This window comes from Channa argus, chromosome 10 (assembly GCF_033026475.1).
Source record: "Channa argus isolate prfri chromosome 10, Channa argus male v1.0, whole genome shotgun sequence".
Classification (NCBI taxonomy): Eukaryota; Metazoa; Chordata; class Actinopteri; order Anabantiformes; family Channidae; genus Channa; species Channa argus.
The window spans coordinates 27,625,524-27,651,050 of NC_090206.1; the positions used below are offsets into that span (position 1 = coordinate 27,625,524).

The 25,527-nt window shown below is 40.3% G+C and overlaps 1 protein-coding gene across 4 annotated transcripts; it reads left to right on the forward strand.

The window, feature by feature from the left end:
- Window positions 1-204: 204 nt before the first annotated feature.
- rnf130 (ring finger protein 130) lies at window positions 205-24,820 on the forward strand. 4 transcript variants are annotated; one of them, XM_067518447.1, is made up of 10 exons: window positions 206-447; window positions 681-711; window positions 1,570-1,877; window positions 5,340-5,531; window positions 17,819-18,069; window positions 20,748-20,819; window positions 21,033-21,115; window positions 21,388-21,484; window positions 21,588-21,774; window positions 21,975-24,820. In XM_067518447.1, the coding sequence occupies exons 3-10, from the start codon at window positions 1,598-1,600 to the stop codon at window positions 22,085-22,087; spliced, it is 1,275 nt and encodes a 424-aa protein (XP_067374548.1). In that variant the 5' UTR covers window positions 206-447; window positions 681-711; window positions 1,570-1,597; the 3' UTR covers window positions 22,088-24,820. The 4 variants fall into 4 exon arrangements, 3 of the variants coding, with proteins under 3 accessions (XP_067374549.1, XP_067374548.1, XP_067374547.1); XR_010915366.1 differs by lacking the exon at window positions 681-711 and having other exon boundaries at window positions 205-447; window positions 21,588-21,886; XM_067518446.1 differs by lacking the exon at window positions 681-711 and having other exon boundaries at window positions 207-447.
- Window positions 24,821-25,527: the final 707 nt, after the last annotated feature.

Here is a 25,527-nt window from a genome sequence, read left to right on the forward strand (position 1 = left end):
AAAGTTTAAACTAAATCGATAAAACTTAAACCTACAGGAAATAGTATGGTCCATGCTCCAATAGATGCAGTCAGTTGTCATCCTCACAGAAGAGGGCGTTAATACATGAAGTGTTGGAGCCAATGCCCCTGAAACCTGAAGAAGAAGTAGATGAAGAAGAAGGTATCACACGCACGCGCCTTGCCTGCCGTCCTCCGTACCGTGTCTTTGCGCTTGCGCAGTGACTCCCAAATTGTGACCAAGAGACGGGGCTCGAGTCTCCGCACCGTACTTGAACCACCAGGAACCGGAATAAAACTGAGAACAACAGCGGGTTCCGGCCGCCCAAAACCCACTGAGTCCCGTTGGTCATTGACGAGGCAAACAGCGGCAGAGAGAGCTGGGAGAGAGGGGAGGCAGGCGGGGGTCGATAGACCGGGAGCCTGCCTGTCTGTCCGCCAGAAGACGGTAAGACAAACGTAATAAAACGGCTGCGTTCAAACGGTGTTTAAAACCTGAGTCATTGAGCAGGATGAGTAGCGTTAAATGAGCTTTTAGTTAACGAAGTTTAGGATGTAAAGCGTGATGTGCGTACTGACGGGCTATTGTCCAGGTGTTGGCCTGTGAAGATTCTCCATATTGTGACTGACAGTCCTGTCCTGATGTCCTCACACTGTCTCTTCCTGTCACCCTTAACTCAGGGATTTTGGATGTCAGGACAACAGGAAACAGGTTGGACATAAAAAAAAAAAAAAACATCTGCAGGACATACAGAGACATTCAGAGGCGGAACAGCTATTAAATAGGAGATGTAAGAAACCCTGTAAGAGGACATAAACTGACTAAAAATTTTACATTGTAAAAACACAGAAAACAGGTGAAACATTGGGAACACTTAGACCTCTTATGACAAGAACACATTTGGAGGCCAGAAACAGAAAGAGGGCTGGGAGCGGGACTGGTAGACAAAGTACAAATTCATAAAAAGGACAAATTCAAACCATATGCACAGAATATTTTTACTAAATAAATATTTAAAAACAAAAAGGGAAATTTTGAAATCTGTGGTTACTGGATAAAGTAACAAAGTTAGTATTCATTTACTAAAACTTGTGAAAGACAATAAAAGATAAAAGACAAAAATACAATCTTTTGGAGGACACAAAGAAACCTAAAATTGTTCTATTGCAGATCGGAGACATACATTTATATTTGGAGAAAGTAAATTGGAGACTTGAGTAGTTAAGTTGTAGGTCCTCTGTGTAAAAAGTTAGTAAACTGAAGTAAATCGGTATCAATGCAGTATAACAGGAGAAAGTGCAGGTGTGTTGTTGTGCAACATTTTACCAAATGAAGTATAAAAAATGGGACTAAAATTTCACATCAAGTTCCAGGTACTTGCAGCTTCCACCATCAAGTTCCAGATACTTGCAGTTAAGGGGGTGGATACGTATTGGGTTGTCACCTGTGATTAGTTAAGAGTTGACCAACATAGATTATATGTTGCAGACAAGATATAGGAGAAAGTTGGACACTGGAGAACAGGTGGCATCTTTTAAAGAACAAAGAAGTTTAATTTTGTTTCCACAGCTTGGATTCAGCAAGCACTGAGAAAACCATGACGTCCTTGAGATGGACCCCTTTCTTTCTTCCTTCGGTCCCAGTGCTGCTTTTGGCCCTGGTCCAGATCCTGGTCCTGTCTGGCTCTGTGTCATCAGCCCGCTCTGACAGGAACATGGTGTCAGATGAGTATGTGGGCGCCATGGTAAATGCCACTGTCCTGGATGGGCGAGAGAACATTGTCCACATGATGAGCTTTGATGATGGGACATATGGACAGAACTCACCAAAGGTGGATACAAGAGGTGTTGTGATCGCACCTGCTCCACATCACGGAGGTAAGAAGGACACAATAGAACTGATTACACACACTTTAGGAGGAGTTTGGTAACAAACTGGATACCCCAATGATAAGTAGATAACCTGTCTACAGGCTTAGCCACAGCCACCTTGTCACTTAATTTATTTGTTTATTTATTTATTTTGTCCTTTTGCTTTATCCCGTGAGTTCAGGGTTGCCACAGTTTTGAACAGGTTTTACGCCTGATGCCCTTCCCGACGCAACCCTCCTCAATTTGTACCGGGCTTGGACCGACATTTAGTGTTCATAGCTGTGGACAGCTGGGGAGGGGAATGGGCTGTTGGGGTGTCTTCAGTGTCTTGTCCAGAGACACTTCATATATTACATATAACCGGGACCAGAAATCGAACCACTGACCCTGTGGGGGTCGCCCCCTTGTCACTTAGTAAATAAACTAATTCTATCAGTTGAGTCAATATATATGGCAGAGAGAGAGAGCCAGAGCTTAGCCAGAAGGTGACAGACTAGGGCCTATTAGTCCTTGTCGAACAACAGCATTTCCTTTCACAGCATAAACAGTAGCCATGCTAACACTGTTGTGGTGATCAAACAGAATGCATTTTGGCAGTCTATGGTGGCTTTTGTTTTCAATGAGAGTGAAGAGTTTTGCACACTGCATTTGCATTGTGACATGCTTCACTTTTCTTCAGTCTACTACTACAATTTTTTGTTAGAGCAACCTGAATATGTCCAGTTGAAAAAAGTTAAATTGCTGATGTCAGCTGCTTTTCTACAAATGTTTTTTTTTTGTTGTTGTTTTTTATTGTCTGATCCGAATTGAGAAGAAACCATATAATTGGAAGTGGATTTGCAAACTTAACTGAAACATCCCAAAATAAATAAAATCATTATCCTCATCCAAACAAGTGTCCTGGATGAGCTGGCCCATCCCCTTTCTGTCTCATGCACCTGCATAGATCTGTTTCTATGTTCAGCGTAGTTGAGAGAAGCCTCTTACTCTTAACCAGAGCGAGAGCAGGTACCCTTAACCTGTCCATTGTGAAGACATTTAGAGAAATTATCAATGTTTTCATAAATGTAAATGGACACCAGATCACCTAGATACTGCGTGCCCAAAAGGAGGGTAATAAGGAGGTGTTTCTTGTATCGGCTGGAATGAACCCAGCGGCCTTAGTTTACTCTGACTAATTAGAGAGCTCTGAATTTGGTCTGCACACTTGGGTGCAATCGTTTGCATCTCCTCATTTTGAAATGGGAAATTAAAACAATGAATTGTCTTCCATTTACATACATTTATTGCCCATTTTTAAAATTACATTTTTATACAGTGCTTTACATTGAAATGGAATATAAAGGGGTCAATATTAAGTTTTTCCGCAAACCAGTAAATAGTACCAGTTCCGATTCAGCAAGTACAAATGTTATTTCGTAAACAGAAGTTTCAAAATGGTCAATTAGTGTATAAACAAAGTTATTAAAATAATGAAAATTACATCTGTGCAAATGTTTGCACCCCCTGTGATAAATTATTTAAAAAATTATTTTAATTCATTTATGAGAGTTCAGTTTTTAATTCTCGGTTTGTTTGTGTTGTGTTTCGCTCTTTCTCTTGGTGCAGTAGATGTTGTTTTTGTAGTTGTAGTGGTGTAGCTGCTGTAGCAGCTGTGCTGTGCTGTGCTCTGCTCTGTGTGGAGACACTGCAGACTTTTTGAGGCCTCTGAAGGTCGGAGTGTCTCTGCTCTGAAGTGTCAGATTACAGGGAGACGGTCCAAGGACACTGCAGCAGCTGGATGAAGCATCCACTGTCTGCAGCATCACAGCCACAAAAAATCTGACCTTTGTTCAGTCTGATCCATCCACGCTCAGCAACATGAAGTGACGATGAGATTTTATCTAAATTATGAAAGCTTTGTCATTGTCATTGATAGCTGAATGAGACAAGCATCTCTTTGATTCTGGATCTGCTGTGACTAGAACTGTTTCCTTCCTGGTTCTCTGTGTCTGAGCTTATCTGAGATCAGCCATTGTTGAACACACAGACCTGATCTGGGTCTTATTTATTGGTCTGATTGTCCCAGCACCAACTCTATGAGTTGTTTGTGTTCAACCAAGCAGAGACATGATGAGGTCCATTACAGAGACAGAACATAGCTCAGACTGAATCATGCTCATGCTCATACGGAGATGAGTCATACAACAGACATCTGGTTTCAGTGGGTTTAAAAAAGCGGGGAGAACCCACACCTTTCACCCCCCCCAATGTCAGTGTTGAGCTGTATTAATTAGCAGCCAGCAGGATCGTGTCTCATCCTGTGCTGAAGTCTGAGCTCATGACGACAGGAGCAACTGTTCAAGATTTAAAGAACTTATCCAGAGGGAAACAGATTTGCCTTGTTATGGCTTCTCTCTGCTTACAAAGAAGTAATCTAATACAAAAAACTTTTCCAACAATTGACAGTGGGAATATATGTAAGGAATAAATTGAGGTGAATGATAAATGGTCTGCACTTATATAGCGCTTTTCTACCTATTGGCACTCAAAGCGCTTTACACTGCTTCTTATTTACCCATTCACACTCACAATCACACACACATTCATACACCGATGGGGGAGCTGCTATGCAGCTGGCCAACACTCACCGGGAGCAACTAAGTTGGGGTTCAGTGTCTTGCTCAAGGACACTTCGACATGTGACCGGAGGAGCTGGGAATTGAACCAACAACTGTGAGAATGGTGGACAACCGCTCTACCTTCCTGCGCCACAGTCGCCCTATGATACACAGCAATGTAATTATTTGATACAGAGAAGAAGGACATAGTTAATGTGACGGAATTTAACATTTTGTAAACAGCATAATTAGTCAATCTGTCTCAATATTACTATGTTACAACAAAGAGGGTGGATTTATTAGTTCAAAATATTAACAAGCAGCTCCTTGAGAAAGTAAACAGTTTTCAGATTATCTCACTGAACGTGTTGGGACACATTATAAAATGCCTTGATGCTGAGATGTGTGAAGATTAATTTTATTTCTGACCAGCAGCAGTTTCCTCGGTTTATGACAAATTTTATAGACTTCACAATAAAACAAATTTTGACCTGAAGTTGCACAGTTTTTAGCCTAAGACAGGAATCATCTCCTCACACAAACATTAGAACCAGAAGTAAAGTCATCTGAGGAGGTCCAGTGACCTGCAGAAACTTGTAGATGCTGAACCAATCACCTCCTGACACTCACCTGGTTCCATACACGCACTGACTTGTAACAGCTAACTTTCAGATTAAGCAGTTTACAATCAGAAAACATTTGTAATGCAGAGAAAAGTGTGAAACACTTATCATAAAATTCCAGAGATCAATGTGGCTTGGATGTGGAATCACTGAAAAATAAACATTTATTAATAATCACAGTGACCTGTTGATCTTGTAATGATGCAGTAATTAATTCAGTAACGTACATATACGTGTCTCCTCAGTGTTGGACCGGCAGGGCTGCGACCCTGGCACCCATTTTCTGATCCCCCACCAAGGCATCCACTGGGTGGCACTGCTGCAAAGAGGAAACTGCACCTTTAAAGAGAAGATTCTGAAGGCGGCAGCCTACAATGCTACGGCCGTCCTAGTCTACAACAACTCCACTGACAAGACTGTCATGATGGGACATGAAGGTCAGAAATCCAGGTTCACCCTAGCCACATTTAGGGGGAGGGAGAAGTTTTCTGAGCTTAGTGTCACTTCTGACTCTGAAACTAGTGAACTTAGAGACACACCTAGAAATCTCACCCTGTTTACTTGAACCCGGAGGTGAGGGCCAAACCCTTCATTTTGAAACCTTCATTCTGAGTTCCATGTCTAAACTCATTCCCCCTGTAGTTGCAGATTCCTGCTCTGTGGTTTTACAGTGCATTTTGCTGTTTATCCATTCAATCCCAGTGCTGCCCACAATCCCAACCATGTTCAAGTTAGTCCAGATTAATGGTAAATGGTCTGCACTTATATAGCGCTTTTCTAAATATTGGCACTCAATGTGCTTTACACTGCTTCTTATTCACCCATTCCCACTCACAATCACACACATTCATACACCGATGGGAGAGCTGCTATGCAGTTGGCCAATGCCCACCAGTAGCAACTAAGTTGGGGTTCAATTTTCTTGCTCAAGGATACTTCGACACATGACCGGAGGAGCTGGGTATTGAACCAACAACTGCAAGATTGGTGGATAACTACTCTACCTTCCTGCACCACAGTTGCCCTGAGACCTGAAGAAGTCTCATTTGACCTGGATCCTGTCCAAATGAACTTCCATTAGACCAGGGGATGTATTACAGAAACATTTTATGTTTAGTCTTAAGATAGGAAAAGTATACAGTTAAAACAATGTAATGGTATTGTTTGCAGTTCCCTGTTTTTCTGCATAAATTGGTCGTGAAATTCAATTCAATTCAATTCAACTTTATTTATATAGCGCCAATTTACAACAAAGTCATCTCAAGGCACTTTTACAGAATAAAGTCCAGACTACACAAGTATGTAGAAGCAACCCAACAAATCCCCCTTGAGCAAGCCCTAGGCAACAGTGGAGAGGAAAAACTCCCTTTAATGGGAGAAACCTCCAGCAGAACCAGGCTCAAGGGTGGGCGGCCATCTGCCTTGACCGGTTGGGGTGAGTGGAAAGTGGAGAAAGAAAAGAAAAGAGCAACGAAAAGCAACAACAAGAAAAGCAACAACAAAACAACAAAAAAGCAACAACAAAGCATTGTACAGGTTGTAGGACACAGAATTAATGGCATACAGTGGTGAAAAATAAATGTATAGAGAAAAGCTAGTTCAGGTTGACTGAGCAGTTTTAACTATAAGCTTTATCAAAAAGGAAGGTTTTAAGTAAAAGTAGAGAGGGTGTCTGCCCCCCGAATTTGGATTGGAAGCTGGTTCCACAGGAGAGGAGCTTGATAGCTAAAGGCTCTGCCTCCCATTCTACTTTTGCAAACTCTGGGAACCACAAGTAGGCCTGTATTTTGGGATCGAAGTGGTCTAATCGGGCGATACAGAACTATAAGATCTTTTAAATATGATGGAGCTTGACCATTAGGAGCTTTGTATGTAAGGAGGAGGGTTTTGAACTCTATTCTAGATTTTATGGGAAGCCAATGTAGAGAAGCTAGTGAAGGTGCAATATGATCTCTCTTTCCTAATCCAGTCAGCACTCTTGCTGCAGCATTTTGGATTAATTGAAGGCTTTTTAGAGAGTTATTAGGACACCCCAGAAGTAGGGAATTACAGTAGTCCAACCTAGAAGTAACAAATGCATGGACCAGTTTTTCGGCATCACTTTGAGACAGGATGCTTCTAATTTTAGCAATGTTCCGTAGGTGGAAGAAGGCCGTTCTAGAGATTTCTCTTATATGTGACGTAAACGCCAAATCCTGGTCAAAAATAACTCCAAGGTTCCTCACCGCAGTACTGGAGGCCAAAGTTATGTCATTTAAAGTAACTATATTGTTAGACAGCATATTTCTCATGTTTTTAGGCCCAAAGAGGATGATTTCAGTTTTGTCTGAATTTAGAAGTAGGAAATTGTAGGATATCCGGGTCTTTGTCTTTTAGACATGCCTCAAGTTTGACTAATTGGTTAGTATCTTCTGGTTTCACAGATAAATAGAGCTGGGTATCATCTGCATAGCAATGGAAGTTTATGGAATGTTTCCTAATAATTTTGCCTAAAGGTGACATGTACAGATTAAAAAGTATTGGTCCTAACACAGAGCCCTGTGGAAATCCATAGCTAACTTTGGTGCATAAAGAAGAGTCATCATTAACATGAACAAGTTGGAATCTGTCTGACAAATAAGATTTAAACCAATGTAATGTGTTTCCTTTAATCCCAAATCCATGTTCTAGTCTCTGTAATAAAATGTTGTGGTCAATGGTGTCAAATGCGGCACTAAGGTCTAGTAAGATGAGTACAGACAAAAGTCCATTATCTGAAGCCAGGAGAAGATCATTGGAGACTTTTACCAGTGCTGTTTCTGTACTGTGATGAGCTCTAAATCCTGACTGAAAGTCTTCATACAAATTATTCCTGTAAAGGTGATCACATAATTGTTTTGCAACTACTTTTTCAAGGATTTTAGAAATAAACGGGAGATTTGATATTGGTCTATGTGATCTGATCTTCACAAAGGTCACAAATATCAACAAACTAAATATTTATACGACAATAAAACATAAACAATCATGATTCTTTCATGTCTGCAATAAATACAGCAAATTAAAATTAAACATACAAAGTTATAGTGGAAAAAGTGATGGCAACAGTTGATAAAGTTTAGATAAAATTTATTTACGACTCACAGGGAAAGGTCCATAAACCACAACCACATAAACCACTGCTGACCTAAGAGAGTGTGATAGATTTTACAACAGGAGGATATCCAACAGACACTGTGGGCTGAGACCACGAAAACATTTTAAAAACAAATAAAATTAATATAAAATCAATATAAAAACAACCCGGGATCCAATGTGCCAAAATGACTCCCTCATTTTCTTGAACCCAGCTTCAATAAGTTTATTTCAAGTTGGAATAAGGTGCTGTCAGCACGATCTGTTTACAAGCACAGATTTCCCTGTAAACAGTTTCTATTCCTCCTCCACAACCAGACTTCCTCATATGTCTCAATTAGCTTGTTAATATAAGTTGTAAAGTCCGACTACAGATACTATATCAATGTGTCAGATACACTTTTATTCAACTGGTTATTTTGTTCTGCTTTTCATCTAATTCTCTGGCTTTTATGACTCTGATATTTGTGGAAGACCCTTTCTAGAGATTATGTATTGTGTATTATGTTTTTTACAGTCATAGAATATAATTAGTGGGTGCAGACTATGTGATCAGGAGTGGCTAGCTCAGTTTATTCCTATGGTATCTAAAGAAAAATGTGCATCAGCCGTACATCATGTTTGAGTTGCCATCAAGTGCATATAATTACCAGCCCATAGAGGTTTGGACTAAGACAAAAAATGGTAATGGAGATACCACTTAGCAAAGAAGAAGCTAATTTATGCATATGATCATGTGCTGTTAACAATTGGCAGCTAGTTTGAGATGAAGTAACAAGACGGAGTTTTTTATATTCTATACAACCAACGGTGGCAAAAGGGAATTTTATTTGGAGCAAAGACGAGGGAAAAATGCATAATCACTATTTTGAGATTATAAAACACAGCACTACCCAATACATTGAAGTTACTTGACCAACATCAAAATCAGTGATCAGTGTCAGAAAGCAATGAAACTAAAGATTAACAGCAGATTCTAATTGATTAAATCCAACTTTATTAATTTAGTGCCAATTCACAAGAATGTCATCTCAAGGCACTTTACAGTCAGGATTATAAAGTCAAGATTATAAAGATATGTAGAGAAAACCCAACAAATCCCCCTTGACTAAGCCCTAAGCAACAGTGGAGTAGAAAAACTCCCTTTTAACAGAGTAAGCCTGTAGCAGGACCAGGCTTAGGGTGGGCGGCAATCTTCCTTGACTGGTATCCCACCTGGTATCCTGCCAATCTTAGTATTAAGCTTCGTAGCGGATTAACCAGTCCTTAAAAAGTCACGGCGTGGTGAGTTCAGTCCTCCTTGGTCCTCTTTTACTTGAGCATGCAGACCACAGGTTTCGGCCTGCATAGTTGCTCCTTGAGGGGTCGACTTTAATCGTGGGCTATTTTTCACAATAGTGCTCGATTCAAGCAACTTAGCTGTTTGTTAACATTCATTCACCAGTTTTCTTGGTGTTCCTATCAAATTCGCAGCTTCCCAGCTTAGCTATTCATTCTACCAGGTACCGTGGCGCCATCCATGATGCCAAACCCTACAAATTGAAGCCCATTCAAGTATTGCACAATAAACCTAGGAATGTCTTTATAGCACTCGTTAAACACTTTCAAACATGCCTTGATGTTGTTCAGATTCTTCTGTGGTCCTTTATGTGAAATACAGTGTTGCATGGTTTGCAAGTAAACGTCAAATAGCAGTTTTTTAGACTCTTCTGAGGAACATTAATCGACACAACTAATGTTAGGTAGTCTGGTCTTCTTCTTTCTTCTTTTCCTTTCGGCTGTTCCCTTTCAGGGGTCGCCACAGCGAATCATGTACCTCCATCTAACTCTATCCTCTGCATCCTCTTCACTCACACCAACTAACTTCATGTCCTCCCTCACTACATCCATAAATCTCCTCTTTGGTCTTCCTCTAGACCTCCTGCCTGGCAGCTTCAACCTCAGCATCATTCTACCGATATATTCACAATGTCTTTTCTGAACATTCAATTCAACTTTATTTATATAGCACCAATTCACAACAAAGTCATCTCAGGGCACTTTACAGAATAAAGTCAAGATTATAAAGATGTATAAAGAGAACCCAACAATTCCCCCCTGGAGCACGCCATAGGCAACAGTGGAGAGGAAAAACTCCCTTTAACGGAAGAAACCTCCAGCAGAACCAGGCTCAGGGTGGACGGCCATCTGCCTCGACCGGGTTGGGGTGAGTGGAAAGGGGAGAGAGAAAAGAACAGAGCAACAAAAAGCAACAACAAAACATCAGGCAGATTGGTAGGACCAGTAGCTGCACGCTGGAAGACACACAGCTTCATAGCCGGGGAACACCTGCAGAAAGGGACAGAGAGAGGGGGACAGAGGAGGACAAAGACAACTACGGGAGAGAACACACAGAGTTAATGACATACAGTGGTGACAATTGCGGGGTGAGAGGAGAGGAGAGATGGTCAAGAGGAGGAAAGGAGCTCAGTGCATTGGGGGGTGGGTCCCCCAGCAGTCTAAGCTTATGGCAGCATAACTATAACTATATGCTTTATTAAAAAGGAAGGTTTTAAGCCTAGACTTAAAAGTAGAGAGGGTGTCTGCTTCCCAAATCTGAACTGGGAGCTGGTTCCACAAGAGAGGAGCTTGATAGCTAAAGGCTCTACCTCCCATTCTACTTTTGGAAATTCTGGGAACCACAAGTAGGCCTGCATTCTGAGAGCGAAGTGGTCTACTGGGATGATATGGTGCTATGAGGTCTATATATGATGGAGCCTGACCATTCAGAGCTTTATATGTAAGAAGCAGGGTTTTAAATTCTATTCTAAATTTAATGGGAAGCCAATGGAGAGAAGCTAGTGAAGGTGAAATATGATCTCTCTTGCTAGTTCCAGTCAGCACTCTTGCTGCAGCATTTTGGATTAATTGCAGGCTCTTTAGGGAGTTACTGGGGCATCCTGAAAGTAGGGAATTACAGTAGTCCAACCTAGAAGTAACAAATGCATGGACCAGTTTTTCGGCATTACTTTGAGACAAGATGCTCCTAATTTTGCCAATGTTCCATAGGTGGAAGAAGGCTGTTCTAGAGATTTGTTTTATATGTGAGTTAAAGGACAGATCCTGATCAAAAATAACTCCAAGCTTCCTTGCAGTAGTACTGGAGGCCAGACTTACGCCATCTAGGGTAACAATATGGTTGGACATCATATCTCTGAGATTTTTGGGCCCAAATACTATGACTTCAGTTTTGTCTGAGTTTCAAATTAAAAAATTGTGGGACATCCAGGCCTTTATGTCTTGTAGGCATGCTTGAAGCTTTATTAACTGATTATTTTCATCTGGTTCCATAGATAAATATAGCTGGGTATCATCAGCATAACATTGGAAATTTATGGAGTGTTTTTTAATAATGTTGCCTAAAGGAGACATATATAAAGTAAAAAGTATTGGTCCTAACACAGAGCCTTGTGGAACTCCATAGCTAACCTTTGTGTGCATGGAGGATTCATCATTAACATGAACAAATTAAAATCTATCAGACAGATAAGATTTAAACCAACCTAGTGCAGTTCCTTTAATCCCAATTTCATTTTCCAGTCTCTGTAATAAAATGTTATGATCAATGGTATCAAATGCAGCACTAAGATCTAACAGAACAAGTATAGAGATGAGTCCATTATCTGAGGCCATGAGAAGATCGTTGGTGACTTTTACCAGTGCTGTTTCTGTACTATGATGAACTCTAAATCCTGACTGAAAGTCTTCATACAAATTATTCCTATGAAGGTGATCACATAATTGTTTTGCGACTACTTTTTCAATTATTTTAGAAATAAAGGGGAGATTAGATATTGGTCTGTAATTGGCTAAAACACCTGGGTCAAGACAGGGTTTTTTAAGTAATGGTTTAATTACAGCTACCTTATAGGCCTGTGGTACATAGCCTGTTTCTAAAGATAGATTGATGATATCTAATATGAATGTATCTATTAAGGGTAAAGCTTCCTTGAGCAGCTTAGTTGGAATAAGTCCAAACCACCTCAATCTGGCCTCTCTGACTTTATCTACGAAACATCTAACATGAGCTGTCCCTCTGATGTACTCATTCCTGATCCTGTCCATCCTCGTCACTCCCAAAGAGAACCTCAACATCTTAAGCTCTGCTACCTCTAGATTTGCCTCCTGTCTTTTCTTCAGTGCCACTGTCTCTAAGCCGAACAACATTGCTGTTCTCACCACCGTCTTGAACACCTTTCCTTTCATTCTTGCCGATACTCTTTTATCACACAACACACCTGACACTTTTCTCCACCCGTTCCAACCTGCCTGCACTCGCCTTTTCACCTCTTTTCCACACTCTCCGTTGCTCTGAACCTAAGTACTTGACCCTAAGTACTTAAAGTCCTGCACCTTCTTCACCTCTGCTCCCTGTAACCTCACTGTTCCACCTGGGTCCCTCTCATTGACACACATGTATTCTATTTTACTGCGGCTAAGCTTCATTCCTCTGTTTTCCAGAGCAGACCTCCACCTCTCTAGATTTTCCTCCACCTGCTCTCTGCTCTCACTACAAATCACAATGTCATCTGCAAACATCATAGTCCATGGAGATTCCTGTCTAACCTCATCTGTCAGCCTGTCCATCACCAGAACAAACAAGAAGGGGTTCAGTGCCGATCCTTGATGTAGACCCACCTCCACCTTGCACTCCTCTGTCACACCTACAGCACACCTCACCACTGTCTTACAGCTCTCATACATGTCCTGCACCACTCTAACATACTTCTCTGCCACTCCAGATTTCCTCATACAATACCGCAGCTCCTCTCTCGGCACCCTGTCATACGCTTTCTCTAAATCTACGAAGACACAATACAACTCCCTATGACCTTCAAAGGTTCAAAGCAAATACTGCATCTGTTGTACTCTTTCTAGGCATGAAACCATATTGTCTCACAAATGCTCAGCTCTGCCCTTAGCCGAGCTTCCACTACATTTTCCCACAACTTCATTGTGTGGCTCATCAGCTTTATTCCTCTGTAGTTGCCACAGCTCTGCACATCTCCCTTGTTCTTAAAAATTGGCACCAGTACACTTCTCCTCCAGTCCTCAGGCATCCTCTCACTCTCCAAGATCTTGTTAAACAAACTAGTCAGAAACTCTACTGCCACCTCTCCTAGACACTTCCATACCTCCACAGGTATGTCATCAGGACCAACTGCCTTTCTACTCTTCATCCTCTTCAATGCCCTCCTCACTTCACTCTTACTAATCTTTGCTACTTCCTGCTCCACACCAGTCACCTCTTCTACCCTTCGTTCCCTTTCATTTTCCTCGTTCATCAACTCTTCAAAGTAGTCCTTCCATCTTCCCATCACACTCCTGGCATCTGTCAATACATTTCCATCCTTATCTTTAATCACCCTAACCACCTGCACATCCTTCCCATCTCAATCTCTTTGTCTGGCCAACCTGTACAAATCCACCTCTCCCTCTTTAGTGTCCAACCTAGCATACAAGTCCTCATATGCTCTTTGTTTGGCCTTTGCCACCTCTACCTTCACCTTACGCTGTATCTCCCTGTACTCCTGTCTACTCTCTTCAGTCCTCTCAGTGTCCCACTTCTTCTTAGCTAACCTCTTTCTCTGTATACACTCCTGAACTTCCTCATTCCACCACCAAGTCTCCTTGTCCGCTTTCCAGATGACACACAGAGTACCCTCCTACCTGTCTCCCTGATCAAATTAGCTGTAGTGGTCCAGTCATCTGGAAGCACCTCCAAACCACCCAGAGTCTGTGTCAGCTCCTCCCTGAAAACTACACAACATTCTTCCTTTTTCAACTTCCACCACTTCCTCCTCTGCTCTGCCTTAGTCCTCTCCTTATCTTCCTCACCACCAGCATCATTTTACACACCACCATCCTGTGTTGTCTGGCTACACTCTCCCCTACCAATACTTTACAGTCACTGATCTTTTTCAGATTACAGCGTCTACACAAGATGTAGTCCACCTGAGTGCTTCTACCTCCGCTCTTGTACGTAACCCTATGTTCCTGCCTCTTCTGTAAGAAAGTGTTCACTACAGCCATTTCCATCCTCTTTGCAAAGTCAACCACCATCTGACCTTCCGCATTCCTGTCCTGAAGACCAAACCTGCCCATAACAGTCTCATCATCTCTGTTCCCTTCACCTACATGCCCATTGAAATCTGCACCAATGACCACTCTCTCACCTCTGGGGATGCTCTGCATCACTACATCTAACTCACTCCAGAATTTCTCCTTCTCTTCTAACTCACATCCTACCTGTGGGGCATAACCACTCACAACATTGAACATCACCCCTTCAACTTCCAGCTTCAGACTCATCAACCTGTCTGATACTCTTTTCACCTCTAGAACATTCCTCACCAACTCCTCTTTCAGGATAACTCCTACTCCATTTCTCTTCCTATCTGACCCATGGTAGAACAACTTGAACCCTGCTCCTAAGCTTCTAGCCTTGCTACCTTTCCACCTGGTCTCCTGGACAAACAGTATGTCCACCTTCCTTCTCTGCATCATGTCGATCAACTCTCTAGCCTTCCCTGTCATAGTACCAACATTCAAAGTCCCTACTGTCAGTCCTACATTCTTAGCTTTCCTCTTGTCTCTCTGCCTACGAACACACGTTCCTCCTCTTCTTCTTCGTCTTCGACCAACAGTAGTCCAATTTCCACCGGTACCCTGTAGGTCAACAGCACAGGTGGCGGTCGTTGTTAACCCAGGCCCCGACCGATCACATGTTTGATTTAGCATGTGTTTTACGTCGGATGCCCTTCCTGCCACAACCCTCTGCATTTATCCAGACTTGGGACTGGCACAAGAAGACACTGGCTTGTGCCCCCTTGCAGTTGCATTAATGTTAGGTAGTCTGGTGTGATTAGGTTATTCAACAGCATCCCTATTGGGTTGAGGTCTGGGCTCTGAATTGGCCAATCCAAAAGGTGTGTCTCCAAAACCATTTTGTATTTACTTTGATGTTTAGGGTCATTGTCCTGCTGCATCACCCAGCTTCTAAGTTTCATCTTACAGACAGCCACATTGACATTATCCACAATGGCAAGTGGTCCCAGTCCAAAGGGAGCAAAACAGCCCCGCATCACAATACTCCCGCAACTGTACTTGTGTTGGGATGTTGTTTTTATATTGTTAATTTTACACCTCTTTTACAACATATTTAGTGATGTGTCTTCCCAAACAGTTCTACTTCAGGCATTGTGCAATGTTTTCTTTGGGAAGAATGGCTCCCTCCATTGTATCCTGCTATGGATACTGTGCCTGTTCAATGTTTTGCTTATTGTGGACTCAAAAAGTCATTCTGTTTGTTTTCTAGACAAAAAGAATCTTCTCAGGCATCTTGTCTGTTTTCTGGTCCACTTGCATCTTGATCTCAAGAGACTCAGAGACTAACCTGTGTGGCAGCACTGGAATTGAATAACATTTGTATTTTTGAGCAGCCATGAAAAGCATTTAAAACATTGCAGAGACCTTGATATACTGAGTTTGCTGAGTTTACAAGGGGTTAGAAGGTTCACTCAGTTCAAGATAACTGATGAATTCTGGTTATGTGAGGGGAGGTTTTGCATCAGACTTGGTAATCCAGCCTTGTGCTGCCAAGTCCTCGGTCTACCTTATTTATTAATAGGAATAGCATTGCTTGGTAAATTAATTTGACTTATCTACAGGGTTTTCTTTTTCTTTCTCTCTCTCATTCTCCTTCTCGTTCCTCTACTGCCAAATTAAACAGAATTTTTTTAGCAAAACAAAAGGTTTGCAGGTAACCACGTAGCAGTCACATGTACTCAGACTGCATACATCAGAAGATGTCATGTCTCAACCAGTAACATAGCGTAACAACTTTACATTCTCTATAACTAAACAGAGTGTCATAGTTAATTTTTTTGCAGACAAAAAAATACCCCATTCAGCAAGTAATTGTGGTGAAGTTAGAGAAGGAGCTGTAATTGTACAATGAGAAACAGGCTCTTGTCAGAGAGCAACTGATTCCAGAAAGGGAGAAATGTAAATTTGACAAATACAAAGCAGAAGTAAAAAAACCTAATAATGAAATACAAGTATGCCATTTATCTGTATTTCCTTAAATCTGCATTTATCTATATTTTTAATTTGTCCAAGTTTTATTTAATTTGTACTAACTATTTTTTTTTCATTGTAGTGATTGTAAATTTACAATAAATTACTCAATTCACTATCTATCCATGTATCTTTTATTTATTTATTTAACTCAATAAATATAACGGTACAAAGGATTAGCATATGTCTTGTGTTTGGCGCAGTGTTGAGTCCCAGTGGGTGCATTTCTTCAGCTTTATCACCTTCAGCTAAATCCATCTCACAGTCAGGGAGGTTTGCCAGTTCACATAGGTTGTGTTGCACTGCTGTGCCTTTTATGAATCTGACCACTTTCTCTGGTGAATACTGGAGGAAGTCTCAATTAATGTCATGGCATTTCTATGTGATACTTTGTGAAATTGTTAAAATGTTTAATCTATATGGTTGATGGACTACTGAGTTTTGGCCCCCGAGTTTGACATGTCCAGATAACTATAAAACAAACACAAAAGCAGCCTTTTCAAATTATTACAAGTAGGCCTATGATTTACATGACAAGATTTTTCTGAATTTTTGAGTGTGTTCGTTTCCCACTGGGCACATTAGGAATGGCTTTACTAACAGCCATTCAGACCTATTTTTCTAGATAAGTATTAATGTTAGATGATATATGCTTAGATGTTAGAATTTAAAAAAAATATTCTAACCATTATTCTAACTGCTTATCCTAAGTTCTAAAGCCTTTTCCAGCTTTCATTGAAATACTCCAAACAGCAGGAAAACATTTAGTAGTTCTGACATTAACAGTTTGCTGCAGGAAGTCAACAAAAAACAAGCTCTTGTAGTTATTAGTATTGGTAGTTGATGTAAAATAATGCACATAACAAATCATGCATGGAGCTATTACTCCAGATTTTTTTCATCTGTGAAAATACTATATATACTTAGTTTCTTGGTTTCTAAATTGAAACTAACAGAAAGGCGATAATTCTGCTATGGTTTATTAATAATGTCATTGTAGATGGTGTAGTCATACGTTTTTCCCTTTTGGTTTATCCTGTGAGTTCAGGGTCACAACAGCGGATAATTTGTCCCGATGTAGATATGGCACAGTTTTTACACCGGATGCTCTTCCTGATGCAACCCTCCCCAATACTGGAGTGCATTAATTAAGAAGTGGTACTAATGTTTTGGTGACCTTATTTGAAATGAATGAGGGCCTCGCTACAGTCTAAAACAGAACAACTTGATGATTTAAAAATATTCAAAACCTAAATACTTTACTGCTAATTGGATTACTTATTAGTTAATTCCATTGTAAACTAATAAGTTGTTGTCCCGAAGACAGGTCATCTATAGAGCTCTGTGGACCAGATCTAAATGAGGCCCATAAAATCAGTGCATAAACCCGATTTCATAACTCATTTTTGACCTAATCCTGGTTTTCATTCTACTCAGGTTCTGGTGCTTTTTGTTATATTGGTCCTTATTCTGGCCTTAATTCTGTGTGCAGGTACTGGTGACATGGTTGCGGTGATGATAACAGAGGCATATGGTAAAGAGATCCTGGCTCACTTGGAGAGGAACCTGACGGTCCTGGTCTCGGTATTAGTGGGTCAACGTGGTCACACCAAGAACATCAACCGAGGCTCCCTGGTCTTTGTCTCCATCTCCTTTATTGTGCTCATGATCATCTCTTCAGCCTGGCTCATCTTCTACTTCATACAGAAAATTCGCTACAGCAGCGCCCGTGACCGCAGCCAGGTGACCGGCTAATACACAACTAACAGAAAAACAGCAAACAGGCTAACAAACCACTAATGCTGAGTTTATGTTATGTTATAACCAATTTATGAGCAGCCAAGTCTAAAAACATTCACGCCAAGCCTTCCTCTCAGAAAAATTAGGAATTTCTGGCCATTATCATCGCTACGCCTGGGCAGAATAAAGTGTGGAAGTATCAACATAATGGTGCTAGAATGGGTACAAAACCACCAGCAGTTCATAAACTATTTTATAACTAATAATATTGAGTAGTTTACTTAAAAAGTGTATGTAGGTATGGATTTATAAGTAATTGGTGTTAGTATGGATTTCAAGCCATGAGTTCCAAATATATTAAACGTTCTTTGTAAAAATATAGGAAATAAATGTTTTAGCCCTACATTACCCCTGAAGTGTAGACATGTCATCTGGGGCTGTGTGATATCATTATATATTGTGACAATTTTTTTGACATTTGACATTTTTTCACACAGTGCGGATGCAGCAGTGTAGCAATACAAACATGCACAGATTTAAAAGACACAAAGAGGAAGATTTCATCTACTTAATTGTGTTGAGAAAATTAACCAGCATTAGAAACATTAATTCTGATTCATTTAACTTGTGAACATTAGCAACACAGCTATAGCTGTTGAGAGGCTTCCAGGGCTTACCTGCAACAACTACAGTAGACAACTCAATGCATGTGTTCACACTGTCAATAAATCACACCTTTAATTTTAACACAACAACTTGCACCATTACACATTTTTATTGCTTCTACTGCAAAATATACATTTTACAGATAACTGGATCTTTAATCGCTCATAAATGTGAAGGAATTACAAGCAATCATACAAACCTTTTCGAGAAATGCGAGGCACTCCACAATCAAAAGTAGCTTGCAAAAGTAGCTTGCAAAATACTTATTACAGTACAAAAAACAATTACTTAAAAGCCACCCCTAAATGTCTAATTAGAGCATTGATAGATAAATACTTTATTCATCCCAACAGGAAACTCACAGTTCACAATAGTTACTTCGTTCACACCAGGGAAGGGCAAAATAGAACCTGTGTCTGCTACTGAAGTAATTTTGATTACCTTACAAGTTTAGCTTACTAGCTCAAGTTTAGCTTCCATATCAACTAATGGTTGATATGGAATAGGTTGATATGGAATAGGTTTTCCTATGACGACACACAGATCTTTCTGTCCTTTCCTCCACATAACTCATCACACATTTCTGCCTGTCTCTCTGACATCTCTGCTTGGATGAGAGAAAGACATCTTCAACTCTTTGAGACAGAAGTTTAGTCTAGTCAGACATTCAATACAACACAACATCAACATACGGTCTTCAGGGATCGTCCCACTAAGTCTGACAGAAATCTGAGAGTCATCATTGACAACCACCTGCGCTTTACTGACCACATCTCTAGGATGGCAGTTTTGCATTCTACTCTGTCAAAAAGGGTACATGCCACACCAGTCTTCAGATTCCTTCACTAGCTTACTGTAGCTGCCCACATCAAGTTCAAAGGTCTGACTCCTGCCTACAGATTGGTCAAACTGAACAGTTACTGCCTCCCTCAAATCCCCTATTCAGGTCTTATGCTAATCCCTCCTGCCCACTGCCAGCGAACAGCGTCTGGTAGTGCCATCACTAAACAAGCTCAGTGATCCCATGATGGTGGAATGAGCTAACAAACTATGGGGGCTCAGCAGCCCCAGTCCCAGTATTCAGGAAACTGCTGAAAACAGAACTGTTCTCTACAAGTGTCATACAAATAAAGTTTCATATATTGGCTGATTAAATTCTAGACATGAAACTACATGCTGCTGACCACCTTATTAGACCAGGTAAGGCTGGTTTCTAAACAAATAGAAGCAAATGCAGGGGCTTTTTATTTAGATAAAAAGCACTATAAAGTACTTTTATTTATTTATTTTTGTCCTTTCGGCTGCTCCCGTGAGTTCAGGGTCACCACAGAGGATCATTGTCTGCATGTTGATTTGGCACAGTTTTACACTGGACGCCCTTCCTGACGCAACCCTCTGTCAGGAGGTAGAGGTCGAAACCCTCCCCAATTTCTACCGGGCTTGGACCGGCACTGCACAGCTGGGGATGTGAATGGGCTGGGGTTCAGTGTCTCTCCCCGGTCCAATATAGCAGCAACATTGACATATCGTAGCGATTGGCCAAAACAGCCAATGCAGAATCTTGGTATACAGTATATGTCTTTGGATTTAACAGGAAAACAAACCACTAACAGGCTAACACACTGCTAACAGGTAAAATGCAGGCAAACAGACAGGTTTTCTCCGTCCTCTACTTTAGACAGAGGATTATTATTTAATGAGCTGAGTCTCTGCTGAGAGTTTGATGGAACAGTCAGTGCTCACTTCCCCCATGTAATGTAGCTCTTCTGTTGGGACTCTATCTCCCCCTCGTCCCTCCATCTGCTGCAGACTTTCAGATCTGATCATGAAGTTTATTAAAAACCACAGGAAGTAAGAGGAAAATAAATTGCTATTTTCTGTTGAAAATGTTTTGGGTTTTTTAAACACATGAAAACTGAGGGCCATTATAATACCACATTTTCTATGTCCAGGTTAATGTTACTTTATTGTTCATGTAAATTTGGACGAAATTAAATGCCCTTTGTCTCTCTCAGCGTCGCCTTGGAGACGCTGCAAAAAAAGCCATTGGGAAATTGACGACAAGGACGGTGAAGAAAGGAGACAAGGTAAACAACACTGTGTCCAAATAAGTCCTCCTGGTGTCTCTTGGCTTTTCTGGCAGGTGTTTTATGAAAGAGACGCATAGTGATACAAAATCATCACAAATGTAAACCTGTTTTTGTAGATTTAAGTAATAAGGAGTTTCCTGTTCAATTTTCCTCCTTGTTTATTTGATGTGGTTATTGTGGGTTACTTTGTGTTTACTCCATGAATTGCAGGAGACTGATCCTGACTTTAACCACTGTGCAGTGTGTATTGAAGCATACCAGTTGAATGACGTGGTTCGAATTCTGCCCTGCAAGTGAGTGCCAAACACCAACAGGAAGTTTCCTGTATCTTTTGTCAGTCTCATTTGTTCCAAAAAAGAACATCTCTGGAGCTGATAGCTGAATGGTTAGGGTGCATCCAATGTAAATGGCGTCCGGGTTTGAGTCTGACTGGGAACGTTTGCCGCATATTGTACCCCATCTCTCCCCTCATGTTTTCTGTCATCTCTGAACTGGAATCTATCTAATAAAGGCATAAAATGTCCCCTAAATTGTTTAAATAAATAAAATCTCTGCATCTTTGCAGACATGTGTTCCACAAAGTGTGTGTGGACCCCTGGCTTAATGAGCACTGCACATGCCCTATGTGTAAACTCAACATCCTAAAAGCACTCGGCATCATGGTGAGTCCCCGGTGACATAATTTCCACCCCAGATCCAGTCTAGGTCAAGATCATGTAGGTGTATTTGGGCTAAACCCATTCATTTTCATATTTATGTCCTCAGACCAGTCTTCCGTGTGTGGACAGTGTGGTGCTGGATGTTGACCGTCTGGGAGTCAGTCAGGCCTCTGGCAGCCAGAGGACACCACTGAGCAACAGCAACCAGCCATCCATCAACCTGGAGCCACTCAGCCCCCCCCACTCTGAGCCTTCACCAAGAACAGCTGCTGACATCACAATCACCGTGACCAGTAAATGAAGCAGGACATGACATGTCATGATGTGATAAACACAATAAAAGGCCTTCAACAGTTTTACTGTAACTGAGACCAAATGATACAGGCAACATTAGCTCATTCTGATGTAGAGCAACTTTATATCATCACACAGCAACTTTACTCGGTCTTCAGTTTTGTGTTGAATTAACAAGTTTGTTTTTCTGTGTTGTCAGGTGGTGGTCACTTCTTCAACAGAAACGCGATGTCTCCTTGCACCATTGTTTGTGAGATGGAGTTGCCAGACATCCAGGCCTCACTTAACCTCTATGATGACAACAAATCCTGAGGCCTGTCATCATGGTTACAAACCTGACATCAAGATGACCTTTTTCTAATGCAAAGAAGTCATACAGGGTTTCCTGTTGGAGCAGGGGTCTAAAATTATGACCTGAACTTTAAATCACTTATTAATTCAGACTCTATTCAGACTGAACGTTAACTGTATCCTGGGCACAGCTTTGGCTGGTTATCTTAAAATCTTGTAGTTTCTACAGAAAACAAGAGGAACTAAAACTAGTAGCTTGATCAAATTCTTAAAAAGACCTTCAAACAAATACTCCTGAGACTGAACTCTAGAACATCCTTTGGTCTGGGACCCATAACCTGAAGTAAGGTCTTCTTTTGTTTCTGGAAAATGATTCTAAGTTCCTATAAATGTTCTTCTCAAGGTCCCTGGGCACCTATAAAAGTATTTGGAAAACATATTTATGGTAATTTCCCGACTTCTCGTAACAAAGTCCTTCATACCTTACTTTATTCCCATACTAATTCTTTATTGTAACCTAGTTCCTTGAAGTTTTTGGTTTCTTGAAATTTTCCAGAGATACAGAAAACTTTCTTAGAGTTCCTAAAGATGTCCCTGATTGTTTAATGTTTTCCAGGAAAAGTTCTCAAGCTGCTAAAAGGCTGCATTGGATCATATAAGGGCTCTTAGGCTCTACAAAATGGCTAATGTGTTGCTGGAGAAGCTCTTGGGGACCCTAAAGGGTTCCCAGGAATGTCCCTGAGTTCCTAAAATGCTTCCTGGACCTTTGCAGCTATAAATGTTCAAGGGGATTAAGGGAAGGGGATGGTGACCCAAATTCCCTAAAATTTACTGGGTTTCTGCAAATATTCCCAAGCTCCTAAAAAGGTTTTGCCTTTTCTGATGTCTTAAAAACTTTCTAAAAAGGTCCAAAATTACTTCAGGAAAATTTCCTGAGTGCCTTAATGGCTCCTGACAATATTCCTAACAGTGCTCCTGTTTCCCAACACCTTAAAAGGTTCCAGGGGTTCTTGGAAATGCTTCAGCAAGAAGTTCTAAGGTCTTATAAGGGTTAATGGTTTTGGGAATGTTTCATAGTCACAAAGGTACCATTCAAGGAAAACGCAAACAAATATCTGCACTGTACTGACTGTCTCACCTAAATTGAAATGTCAGCATTAGGATTCAACCTAGAGAAAGTTCATTTCAGTGTTTCCTGTTCTTCTGCAATCAGTCTCTGAACCCAAATTAACAGTGGATGAGAAACAGTTGGAACCAAACTGACCCTCTAATTGACTGATTGCTACAACCTTAAGAGACTCTTCTGGACTCCAGTCAGGGTCTTGGTTCAGTCTGAAGACCTGGAACTGGGTCAAAACTCCTCCTCTGTACATACTGACTGTGCCGGTTCTTCCTGTTCATTATCAGACTGGGAGAAGAACCATAAGAGGATCTAGACGTTGATCGTGTGGACAGAATAATTTTGAAAACTTACAGTGTTAACTCCCATGTAGCTAAAAACATGTTTCTCTGTAAAAGAAGAGGACCTTTGATTTAAAGGAACAGTTTAGCATTTCAGCAAACAGAAAATCTGTGTTCGGTAACATTTGGAGTTCCTATAAGAGCCATCCTTCAGTCCTTCAGCTGTCGATTCAAATGAAAAGATGAATTTCAGATCCATGTTAATGTATTTAGCCTAGCTTATCACAAAATGTTTGCTTAAAATCAAAGGTTAGGCTGAATTATTTGTCTGATTTTATTCAGTTACCTAACCAGTCTGTCCCGAAGTTCACATCTGAATCAAATCTGGGCCCTCATGTCTGACAGCCAACGAGTAGAGAAGCAAGACTTCACTAACAAGAACTTCAAAGTTTTTTTTACTGCTTGTTCTCAGATTTAACAGGTCAGGTTTCTCCTGGAACATACACACATTGTTTTTATTCAAACACCAACATATTGAAATAAAGCTCAACATCAGGGTTCAAACATAAACAACAGGAAAAAAACTTTATGTACATTTTTGAAAACATGCAGTACAAATACACTCATGGATAATCCCATACTGACTATATCATCATCTGTGCAACCAGTTATATTTTTGTCATTATGCCACCATATGGTGGTATAATCTAAAAATAATAAACAGAACTTACAGAAGAATAAAAGATTTTAGTTATTATTCATGTTTGAGGCCTGATGAAGATACAAAGCTTGGACATGAGGTAAAAATAAAAAACTCTTACTATGTTTAAAAAAACAGATTCTGACAATTTTACATGATGAAACCAAACACCACTCTCTTTGAGTTAAACCGGGTGTTTTTAAAAACAACATTTTATGGATGAAACCACAGAATGTCGCATTGTGAGTGAGGTTGATCTGAAAAATTTGGTCACCTCCAAAATAAAAGCTCCCTTACATTTCATTTCTGTTGGCTCACAGGTGCCTGATCAGGTGTGAGGTCTGCAGCTGCTGATGTGTTCTGTTTATGTTTGGAGTCAGAGGAATTCCTGAAGTGGGCTGCTCCTTTGTATTAAACAGCTTCTGAATTATAATTATTATGGTGACGGGCATCAATATATAAACAGCATTATACAATCTATAACCTGATAAATTGATCAATATTATCTCTGACATGACCTGATCATGTTCCGCAGGACATTTCTGTCTCTGTGTCTTTGTCACATGATGATAATGACAAAGGTGTGTGATGCTTCAGTTCACTGTCTTTTATGCCTCAGCATTAAATGTCAAAGTGTAAATATTGCCTCTAAATGCCTTCCCAGTTTATTTAACTGTTTCTTCTTCACACAAACATGTCCCTCTCAAAACACTTTTGACAAAATTGTTAATACATTTTTTTATAGCAGTGGTTAATAACTTGTGGTCAATCAGTTGTTAACAGGATAAAGATATAAAATAATACAAAATATAGACTAACAAATAACAGTGAAGTTTTAATGACAATATATTAGCAAAAAGGGTCTAAATCAAAGTTGCCCCTTATCCCCTTATTTATTCTTTTTAACTATAGAAGTTTTAGGAGAAAAAGTAAAGAAATATGAATCATGAATAACAATGTATGTTGATGATAGCACCTTTAAGTCTAACTTAAGATCAAAAAATTTATGAATTCCAAAAAGTATTCCAAAAAGACTTTGTTCCTTATGGGCAAACCAAAAACAATGCATTTTAGTCAGTAACCAAAACAATAACTAAAACAAACAAAGTAACAAAAATGGCAAATGTAAAATTTTTTTTACAAAGATGGAAATAGTTGGGTCATGTAGAAGGATAAGAATAGAAAGATATGCATCTGTTGTCTATTGGTTAGTAAAACTTTTTAAGTGCATAGATGTATAGATGCATAGGTACATTTATGTGTAAAGTAGGCAGTACAGTACGGCATGTGTACAGGCACATGCATACGTGATAGGCTTAAAACTTTAATTTTTTGATAAACATGTCTTAATTCTGTGTGG